General features: G+C 34.5%; 1 protein-coding gene across 1 annotated transcript; it reads left to right on the top strand.

Annotated features, from left to right (window-relative positions):
• The first annotated feature begins 2,168 nt into the window (after positions 1-2,168).
• LOC107831053 (sphingosine kinase 1) lies at positions 2,169-11,321 on the top strand. The gene is made up of 10 exons (XM_075250314.1): positions 2,169-2,585; positions 4,959-5,081; positions 5,185-5,289; positions 6,388-6,456; positions 7,648-7,734; positions 7,859-7,936; positions 8,055-8,125; positions 8,547-8,813; positions 9,698-9,820; positions 10,763-11,321. The coding sequence occupies exons 1-10, from the start codon at positions 2,270-2,272 to the stop codon at positions 10,955-10,957; spliced, it is 1,434 nt and encodes a 477-aa protein (XP_075106415.1). The 5' UTR covers positions 2,169-2,269; the 3' UTR covers positions 10,958-11,321.
• Positions 11,322-11,835: the final 514 nt, after the last annotated feature.

Below are 11,835 nucleotides of genomic sequence, written 5' to 3'. Positions count from 1 at the left end.
AATATTTAGGTTATGGGTCAAATCACATTAAGGAAGAAATGGATCTAAAGTGGCTATAATCCATTTAAGTTTATGTAACATTTATTTTTGGATTTTTCTCATTAAATTTTATGTCATGTCATATTTATGGTAGGGGTTTGAGCCAAAATGACTTTTAAATGACAATATGAAAATTTAGTTACTTTTAAGTTACAAAAAATAGCTGAGTGACTTTAGTGAAATTGAAACATAGTTGAGTGATTATCAGTGAAATTAACTCATAAATCCTAACTATCGAATTGCCTTATAATTAATGCTGTGAAGCAAGAACAAATATATATAATTAAATCCATACTGGGCATGCTTGTATCTCAAAGTCTATTCAAAATTGCGTTCAACAAGCAAGAAAAGATCCAAGTATGAAGTAGAAAATGTAGCTCATAATAATTTCAAAAGCTGGACAGCCTTCACTTCTGTGTCAATTAACAGTAGGTCGCTGAAGCAATATGCGGCCTAGCTGTTTAAAATTTTTTATCACATTTTGCTTGTAGCTTAGATTTAATTACATTATGTTTGAATTGAAGGGGTATAATTTCTTATTTAAAATATAGTTTTAATTTTTTTATTTAATTGAAATTGAGTTAAAAGAATAGATTAAACTGAAGTGAATTTATTTTGGTTTAACTGGTTCATAAGAAAATGTTTCATGAAAGAACTTAAATTAATCCAAAGCACATTTAACGAACCGTAACCATATTTTTTCTTTGGCGCCAGTGATAGGTTTGTAGTAAATAGAGTAATATTTTGTGATCTTCAAATCTCAAATTTGCCTCACGTTGTCATGTTTTGTTAAGAGTTGGATCCAAGGATTTAAGTTTATTGATTCCTATAATAATCTCAAGTTAATATTCGATAATCAAATATTTATTGATATTGGTCTTTATGTTTGTGAGAGCAGGGTTGAGAAAAGAGGGCTCATTAAATGTCCTTCATTTGAAAATTATATGTACTATACAAATATGGCCAAAAAAATTAAATTATATGCGCTGCTAAATTTTCTTGACTTAATTACAAAAAATTCTACTGAAGCAACATGGAAATTTTAAAATATCTTATGTCAAATATTACAAAGTGCACGTCAAAAGTAAGTAATATATTATTCTCAATCAATCAAGAATGCCTTAACTAGATAAATTCACTTATTTCATACAATTCTTCTGATCATATCTTTTCCTCTTTACTTTCTATATTCCTATATGCAATGAAGGAGATGGAGTATTTGGAATAAGCAGAATTCTAAAACTATGGAACCAAAACATTGAAATTGTTGGAGTATATCGAAGCAAAAGAAAGAAAAATGAATATATAATGAAGTATCATACCAAATTAAAGTTATAAGATGTAATGTATTAGGAAAAAAACGAAATCACAAAAATAAAAAGAGAAGCGAAAAAATCTTAGAATGAAATTCTCTCCGGTTTAACATCTTGAGCAAAGTATGCTGATAAAAATATGTCGTACTAAAAAAAATAGTACATTAATATTTAGTCAACAATCTTTGCACTAAATAGTATAGCTAACCAAATCCATATTCATAAATTTAAATTGCAAATAGAAGATGCACTAGAAAAATTGAAAAAGCTTAAATATGAAGCCAAAGAGATGGAGGTCTAAGCAGTCCTTTGGGGTGAGAAAATGATTGAAAAACTTATGTGACTTATAGCCCGTTTGGCCAAGCTGCAAAAATCAGTTTATTTTGAAAAATACTTTTTTTTAAAAGTGTTTTTCTCAAAATTACTTTGGGTGAGAAACAATTTGTGTTTGGCTAATTAGTTTGAAAAACACTTTTAAGCAATAATTAGTGTTTGACTAAGCTTTAAAAAACTGCTTTTAAATATATTTTTTTCAAAAGTGCTTCTCAAAAAAAGTACTTTTGAAAATAACCTACTTTTTTCTGCTTCTCCAAAACTGTTTCTGCTTCTCCTCAAAAGCACTTTTTTTCTTCCAAAAAATTGGCCAAACACCTTAATTTTTAGCCAAAAGTGCTTTTGAAAAAAAAAAAAACACTTTGATCAAAAAGAAGGTTGACCAAACAAACTAGGACTGGCAATATTTGCCGTTCACATGTCAACTTGTGGGTCTCATGAGTAGAAGATTTACGTGTACACTTTCCTTGGAACGCGATTTACAAGCAAAATTCCTCAAAATCTACGTCTTATCTCATGGTACACTGAACCGGGTTTTCAGCTTACAAATAAAGTGGACGAGCCTTAATTAGCAGGAGAAAACGATGGACCCGAAGGACACCGGAGCTCCCGTACTGTCGGACCGGGTTCAGATAAACGGAATTGTCGTTCCCTTGACTCTGACTGCCGGAGGACAACTCCGATGGCCTGACCGGTGTTTATCAATTGAGAAAGATGTCCTAGGGTTCGTCGTCGAAGGTTCTCGGATCAAAATCAAGGCTGTCATTGAGAGCGGAGCCGGAATTTGCTGCGCCGGTGACGGCGGAGCTCCGTTGAGGAAGACTTTCACTTTTGAGCCATTATCTGAGGATTCTCTTCGGCTTTGGAATCAAAGACTCCAAGCAGTCCTCGATTCACTCGGTAACAACTGACGACATAACCTTTGAGGAATGCAGTAGTTTATGTTCTATTAAAACTACAGTATTACAATTTATAAAGTTACTGAAATGTTATTTGGAACCATATGAAAATATTAATTCATGTTTCCGAATAATTCTCTTATAATGCGTGATTATTCATTCAGAGTAACAATGAGCTTTGGTTGAATTACATACAGGCAGGGGCGGCTCAAGAACATTGGAGGCCCGAAGCCAATTTTTTTTGTAAAAATAGCACGGTATAGCCAGTTTTCGGACTAGTCATTCAAAAATAGTCAGCGTTTACTAAGTCAATGAAAAATAGTCACTATTTTGCTGCAACAGAGACTGGTCCAGCATAATATATTGGAGTTCGGTGCACCTGTGTATGAACTCCAGCATATTATGCTGGACCGGTATACTTTGCTGACTCCAGTATAATATACTAGAGACTGGAGAGTCTAGCATAATATATTGGAGTTCGGTGCACCTGTGTATGAACTCCAGCATATTATGCTGGACCGGTATACTTTGCTGACTCCAGTATAATATACTAGAGACTGGAGCACCGGTGCTCCAAACTCCAGTATATTATACTGGACAATTATACTTGCTGGAACTCCAGTATATTATGCTGGAGTTCTAGTGTACTTATGCGGGAACTCCATCATATTATGCTGGAGTTCCAGCATACTTATCCTGGAACTCTAGTATAATATACTGGCGTATTTTTCGGGTTTTGAACAGTTCGCTCAGATTTATCTTTACATGAAAAGTGGCTAAATTTCGATTACTTTTGAAACTCGACTATTTTTGAACGACCAGTTGTAAATCTGGCTATTTTTGATTTCTCCCAAAAAAAATTTGAGGCCTTAAGCTTTAAAAAAAAATCATATAGAATAACCTGATTCATATGTCAAATTATAGTTGACATATATGAATTCTTATACATAATAATAAAAAAAATAATACTACTATGAGGTAAAAATATCAAAATAATAAATTTTAGAACAATAATAGGAAGTTAGAACAATAAAATCTAATTCTTGTCCATAACTTGATATCAGAATAAAATATCATTGTTGTTGCAGTGCTTGAAAGAATGAAAAAGAAGCAATTTAAATTTATTCAATGTCTTTTCATCCTTAAAAACTCATCCGCACTGAGAGTTTATACTTAACTATGTATTTAACCTTAAGAATATAATGAATAAACTAAAGTGAAAATACATATCACTCAACCATGATTAAGTGTTAAAAATTATATATGCAAGACAAATTTCTTCAATTTATTGGCTTGGTATAAACATCCAATGCAAATAAGTTTTTATCGTCTTTCATCCCTTATTATTTTTAGAGAATAGAGAACTTAGTTAGAGGAAAAGAAAGAATATAAAATACAAGTTTTATTATGAGAAAGAGAAAAATAATATTAATATTAGAATGTAAATTTACTATTAGTCGCCACAAATCACATTGGCTAAATAATACTCTTTTTTAGAAGATTGTTATATACTATTTTACCATAAATATTCAATATATTTTGGAAAAAAAATTATCATAGAATTAACCTATAGTATTAATTAAAAATGGGCCCTAAATATTTGGGGGCCTAAAGCCATTGCTTCATTGGCTTTACCTTATGGCCGGCACTGCATCCAGGTGAGTCAAAATAGTTTGATAAAATAGTTTGGATTATCAGGTCCTGCGGCTTTATGTGAGGGGGAAAAATGTTCATTTGAAGAAAATGTAAGATTTTTAATACTTAAGCATCAGAGATTCAATAAGTTAATCAGCTACAAAGTTCTTTTTCCAAAATTAAAGATTGCTCTTTTCATTTTGTCTTAAGTCTTGATCTGATGTGTGATAGAACATGAATATGACAGGGCCTACTAGCATATATAGTAATAGTATGTAACATAGAAGAAAAGTTAAAGCAAATGAGTGCTCACCTAATTTAAAAAAAGGAGTGCTTCCAGCTTGCTTTTCCTTAAATCTAAGAAGCTGTCTCTTACTCTCTTTAGTTAAGTTGGCGCTTCTGCGTTCTGGCAAGCTTTGCTTTTCGTCTTGCTTAAAATGATATTCTGTTCTCTTAACTACAGATAGTGAAGGGTATTGTTATATCATCATTATTCTGGTTGTTGTCGTTATTATTATTATTATTGTTATTATTTAACTCTGTCCACCAAGACTTGGACAGATAGAAATCACCCAGTGTTTTTCGCATTCACTGGGATTTGAACTTGAGACCTCATGGTTCTCAACCCACTTTTTTTACCACTAGGCCACACCCTTGGGATCTTCTTCTGTTTGTTTTTATTATTATTTATTTTGGTGTTTATACATGATATAGAATACTTGACATCATGGAATTTTAGGTCGTCCTAAGAAACTTTTTGTACTTCTGAATCCATATGGAGGAAAGCGATCTGCATCAAAGATATTTCTTGATGATGTAAAGCCCCTACTCGATGATGCAAATATTCACTACACACTGCAAGGTTTGAAATATTGAATCTTCTTATCCACGTGTGGCTGGTGTTTGTTCAATGATTTTACTTGAGTCTATGATCATGCCTTATACTCTTAATCTTTCACTCTCAGAAACTAAATATCGGTTACATGCAAAGGAAGTCGCTCATTCATTGGATCTTTTGAGCTACGACGGAGTTCTTTGTGTCAGTGGGGATGGAATTTTGGTTGAGGTAGGTTGGTCATGTTTTTTTTTTCTTTTTTTATCTTTTGTCTGGCCTATTGTTGTCTTTCGGACAATGTGGCGATGTTTCATCCCACAAAATGCGGAGATGCGGCAATATTGATTTTCAATAGAGGAAATAGGCAATGCTTAGCCATATGCGAGAATGAAGGAATGCAGTGCTTAGCCTTGTGTGAGATGAGGGCAGTGCTGAGCCCTATACTGATAATGAGGGCAGTGCTTATCCCTATGCGAATGAAGGCAATGTTTAGCCTTGTGCAGTGATGTCTTAGCCTTCCATCAGTCCGGCTCAAACAATTTTGCAGTATACTCTTCTTTTGACATATAGTACTTGATTATGGAATACCTAGCTTGTTTATTGAATGGAAGGTTATCCTTTCCTGTTGTAAGGCTCAAGATATTTTAATCTATATAAAATTCTGATTTAAAAGATGTCAAAGATGAACCCTAGTGGAAAAACTGATATGTAAATTTTACTACTTAACCAGTCAGTTCTTCCTAAGACTTTTACTCAGGTGCATTAGAGAGTGCATTAAGATCTTCAGGGTAATTATTTGTTAACTTACTGAAAGGAATTGCTAATGCCAAGAAATAAACTCATAAATTTCATGATTAAATGTAAAACAATCAAAGATCAATTTATAGTACTTATTAATAAACATTAAAAAGCTTATATATAACTATGTTGTTCTTATGCTTCATATGTATACATAGAAACATCTGAACATCATTTAAAAAGAGAAGCACAGATGCTTTGTACATTTTCCCCCCTTCCCCAAAAAGAGAAGAGAGAGAAAATAAAAGAAAGTCAAAGAGTTATGTTGAGCTTCTAAGACACATCGCACTGAAGTAGATGAAATGTCTTAGAGGTGAGTCCTGGAACAACTTCAGAGTTGCTCCACTATGATTTTGAAGGAATCCACAACAAGATTACACGCATCTCTGTTCTCCAGTTATCCTGCGTTTTAAGAGGCTTGTGCCCGGCTCTGTCTTTTAAAATTTTTGGCTATTCGTTTCTGAGGTGAATGATGATAATCATACAAGTGATCATCATGTTCTTACTTTCTTGATTTTCAATTTTTAGTAGGTAGTGAATGGACTACTTGAAAGGGAGGATTGGAGTTCTGCAATAAAGATGCCTCTTGGAGTAATACCTGCAGGTCTGTTTCCTTCTCTTGCTGGCGTTTGTATATTTTGATTAGCTTTTGTTGTGGAGCTTGATATACATGATTATGGTCTGTCGAATTAAGCTTTTTTTTTTTTTTTTTTTTTTTTACATGATTTATACCTGTAGTTGCTAAACTTCTATATACCATTATTCAAAAGGAAAAAAACCTATAGTACGCTTAATTACCAGATTAATTCTTCACTCTATCTTCTGAAAGGTCGTCAGGAGCACATGGTGCTGACACACATTTCTATGACCTACATATCTAGAATAGACGTGCGATGACACACATCAGCAAAGACAAACTATGTCTTGTCATTTTGGATATTCTTCTGCTTGGGGTGTGTGTATGTGTATGTGACTCCTTGTGACTTATAAGTCACGGGTTCGAGCCGTGGAATCGACTGCCTACATCATACCCCTTGGGCTGCGGCCCTTGCCCGGACCCTACGTGAACGCGAGATACTTCGTGCACTGGGCTGTCCTTTAGTAGGAGAAGCCTACTTGGGGAATCGAAGGGAGCCCTAACTAACAAATTATTAACAGAAAATGTGTGCACTTCAAGGACACCTTAGGATGTATATAACACTTAACAACTTATTCCAGCAAAGAAAATGCTTCAACTGCCAACAAACCAGATTAATAGCTGCAAATATATGCTAACAATTTTCAGCTTTAACCTTTTCATTCTTAGTAGTTAACTGATTAAGACCTATCTTGTTGTTTCAATAACACTGTATTTGGTAGAGGCAGCTGGATCAGGTTAGAAACTTCTTACCCCTAATATTCTAAACAACACACCCCACCTTCCCCTCCCCTCGCGCGTAAGGAACTGAAATTTGCATTTACGTTCAAGAGAGAGATTTGGACATCCTTATGAATTCCCTTCACCAGAATCTTTCTCTGATCGCAAATATTCCACATAAATTCTAATCTTGGTAGATTCGTTTTCAGCTTTGAATTTCGTTTTGGCTTTAAATGTGTAAAAACCTGAGATCCACTTGATGCTCAAGGATTTTTGTTTATGGGACTTACTGCTTCGCTCATCGTCTGTTCATTAAAGTTTTACAATATAATGTGCATAGTTTTTTTAATAGCTTTTGACCAAAACTTTAGCACATGTAAGCAATGTTGTTACTTTCGTCCACTGTCTTATAGTTGCATTTTTGTGTATGCAATGCAGGCACTTCAAATGGGATGGCAAAATCTCTTCTAGATTCTGTCGGTGAATCTTGTACTGCATTTAACGCAACTCTTGCTATTATTAGAGGTAAATAATTGCTATCCTTTTAAACTAAAATGGTGATTGCCGAACTGATGTTTCAATTTCATTTCTTTTTCTGTTGAACCAAAGAAGCTCTTTAATTCTCTATGCATGCTTTGATCAATGGCAGGGCATACAAGATCACTAGATGTAGCTACAGTTTCACAGGGGCAGAAAAGGTTTTTCAGTGTGCTAATGCTTGCCTGGGGTATGTATATTTGACATTGGCTCTTCTGGCTTTGACACTGTTTTTGTTTCATATCTGCTTAAGTTCATTGCAAATTGATATATGATTAAACTATCTGACAGGACTCTTTGTTTTTCAGGTCTTGTAGCTGATATAGATATAGAGTCCGAGAAGTATAGATGGATGGGTAGTGCTCGAATGGATTTTTATGTATGTTTTGCATCTGTTTCCTCTATTATATATTTTTCTTATATTTCAGACAGAAGTTAAAATTCCTGATTGTATCACTCGATTTATTTACAAATTCTCTAGCTTGCTATACAACTTCATTCCATGGTTTCTCTCTCTCTCTCTCTCTTTACTCCTTGCTCCTTCTCTTTCCTTGGAAGGTTTGGTCTCATTACGATATTTGAGCTTCACTGACCCAGAAATTTGGTCAGCTTTTTGTGTACCCGGATTTCTTCATGGACACCATTTCCGTCCCCCTTGCATCTCTCTTTTCGTATGAGGACAAAAAAAAGAAAAGAAAAAGTAGAATGCCTCTTCAGTTGATCACGTGCTTAGTGGTTCTTGTAGCCATTAAAGTATCATTGTTTGCTTTTTAATTGCTAGTCTCATACTGTTTTTCCAGGCAATACAGCGGATATTTTGTCTTAGAAGGTATCATGGCTGTATAAAATTTTTGGCTGCACCAGGATATGAAAATTTTGGAGAACCACTTGAACTTGAAGGTGAAATTAATGAACTTAACTCGAATCGGGTTCAGCAAAATTGCTATTGTGGTCCAGCTTTTGACATGAAGGGTTTCAACCGCAAGATTGAGGGGCCTTTTGTCTCAATCTGGCTTCATAATGTTCCTTGGGGAGGTGAAAATGTTCTCGCAGCACCCGATGCCAAGGTTGGTTGAGTTTCTTTGGACATAATTGTAAATGTTGCCTCCATTAAACTTGTGATCGGATTCCTCTCAGTGCTACTTTCAAAGTATACCAAATAGAATGGCTTCTGTAATATGTAGTTTGAATCTAGGGCTTATTTCGAATTACTTTAAATCAGGGGTTACCTTTAAAATATAACTGTGAGTGTCTGCATCTTTCATGCCAAACTTTTTAAAGGTAACTCCTGATTTAAAGTAATTCTTGGGGCATCTTCACTATACTGTTTTTTTTTTTGGGTAAGTAATCAAAGATTTTTACAAACTTTTGCACCAAGCCAGTGCAAACATAACATCACTGCTAATTGTTTTTTTTTTTTTTTGGGTGTAATAAGTAAGCAAAAAATTTTGTCAATCAATTACCTTTCCACATTTTGAATATAGAGTCAAAGATAAATATTTTGACTTAGCCGTAAAAAGATGAGTTTCTTTCTGTAGGCTAAAAGTAGGCTTCCTACAATACGGGCCACGATATGGGCCTAACTTTACTGATTAAGTTTTATGATGCTCTAGAGGTGAAAACCCTCTGCTTAGACTAGGACTCTTGCAGGTAGTAACTTGACATGGTAGTTTTCTTCTTTTATCTTCTCCTAACCATAAGTCTGCATTTTATGTGTAGAATATTCTGCAATAATGGCTTCATTATAGTGCCATTGCTGAAGGAACATGTCTAATCCCATACCTATAAAAGGCCCTGCACTTGCAGATGCATATACCAAGCTACTACATTTCCTCTGTTCTTTCTTTAGAAGCACTAAGCTGTGGATACTTAAATTGCGACTTTCCCGCTGCATGTTTCATTGTTTTAGCATATCTTGAAGTTCCTTTTTTCTTTTTGCGCTCATGTGCAGTTTGCAGATGGTTACTTGGACTTAGTTGTGATGAAAGATTGCTCAAAATTATCCTTGCTGGCATTGATGAGTGACTTAAATAAAGGAGGTCATGTTAGATCACCGCATGTCTTGTATTTGAAGGTTAGATTCATCATCTTAGCTCTTTAAGTAACTTCTATTATGCAAGTTCTTGTCGCGTTTATTTTTTCTTCCTTTTCTTTATTATATTTTGGAACAACTCTTACAATTCATTTTATTGTCGCCAATTAAAATAAGACCTGAAATTTTATTTTTTTCATTTTTCTGAAAGTTTCATAGATGACATAATTAAGTAAATAAAAGTGTGCTATTTAATCAGCTTAAGCTTTTAGATGAATTGATCATACACACTTCAACATGGTACCAAAGCAGGTAGAGGTCTTGAGTTCGAGTATCACTGCCACCCATTATCAAAAAGAATTTTTATGTGCTTGGCCCATAAAAAAAAAAATCAAACATGCACGTGAGCGGGCATTTAAAAGATACAATTTAGTAAATAAAGCCGTGCTCTCTTTAATAACTTAAGCTTTTAGATAAGATGGGTACCCATTTCTACAGTTTCAAATTCTGATGTTTGTCTGGTAGTGCAATCAAAATGTAATGTAATTCCTTGACCAAATAGGTTTTGGTTTTGTAGCAGCTGATTTAAACAATGACACCCTTTGCCTGAATAATCAGCAATACAATAACCCAGAGGCGGACCTATGCAATAGCTAGAGGGGTCGCTGGCACCCGTAAAGTTTGGCAAATTTTTTACGTATACATGTATATGTCTTTAGAAAATAGTGATATATTAATAGTGGGAACCCTATATACAAAACAGATTTTGGTTGAATCAAAAAGAGCATCCGCAACCTTCAAATCCTGAGTCCGCCTCTGCAATAACCCCAACCCCCAACCTTAACCCGTGCATATTCGCGTTTATGTGTTAAAATTAGAGATAAGTTATTTTTTGAAAACTCAACTATTTTGAAATTAGAGACAAGTTTTGTACATTAATTAGGATTTAACTTGAGGCTTCTCATTGATTTAAAACAACCACAGGTAAAGGCTTTTGTTTTAGAGCCTGGTCCACGATCAGATGATCCAAACAAGGAAGGGATTATTGATGCAGACGGTGAGGTCCTTGCCAGAGGTAGAGGAGCTTACAAGTCTGAGCAGAGGACATTGATGGCCTATGACAAGCTCCATATTGAAGTAGATCAAGGGTTGGCTACAGTATTTTCACCTGTCTGTTAATTTTTGTCTGGTTCAATTTATTCACCGAAAGAGAAATTAGTTCTAGTTGGTGTTTTCTGTATAGCATGATGGCGAAAGAGTGGTTAAATGAAGGAAGCATATGAATCCATTTTTTGGTGTGTGGGGCTGTGTTACTTCTGAACTTTGTCTTGAGCGCTTTTGGTGCTCACAAGTGGACTGATCTTCACCTATACAAGGTTGCCATTTTATTCTTGTGACTCCGGCTTATCCGACTGGAGACCACAAATCATTCTAGACTATTTTTGACTGTACGAACCTAATTATTTCACTCTGCCGCTTGTTGTCAAATGATATCATTTTTGAATTGTTCGCTTTATATGTCATTTTCATCTATTCATGAAAATTGATCCTTCGTCTTCTGAAACGTTGGTTCTTGTCTTCTTTGATTTAGTGTTGCTACACATCTCTGGTCATGAGTGTCATTGACCCAAATTTATTCATATTCTAAATGGGCGGGTTGGGTGGGAACCAAAGTGACATTTTGCTAATTAAAGAGCTGAAATCAAATTAAAGACAGGAAATGGAATAGATAGCGCTGCATTTACGTAAAAATAATTCAGAACTACATATAACTTATTTGTTTTATATATGCAAAGAAATACTCTTGAAGTTACGGATAGTAGATTTTCTAGTATTTTATTATGCAAGGTTTTGCTTGTATATCAAGCCTGTCCTAGTTTCTGCTAAAGTTCGAATACAGACACTACAACTCCATCAATGTACTCCACCCTATGTAGACTTGAAATTCACTCATTTGTTTCTTCCAAAATACCTGAATACATTGAGAAATAGACAAATCACATCTTAAATACTTTTGACTTTCCAAGGAAAAAGAAAGCTAAGAGAATTGACTTGAC

Source organism: Nicotiana tabacum, chromosome 3 (assembly GCF_000715075.1).
Source record: "Nicotiana tabacum cultivar K326 chromosome 3, ASM71507v2, whole genome shotgun sequence".
NCBI classification, from domain to species: Eukaryota; Viridiplantae; Streptophyta; class Magnoliopsida; order Solanales; family Solanaceae; genus Nicotiana; species Nicotiana tabacum.
The sequence above is the reverse complement of the archived record's forward strand: the minus strand, read 5'-3'. Positions and strand labels throughout refer to the sequence as shown.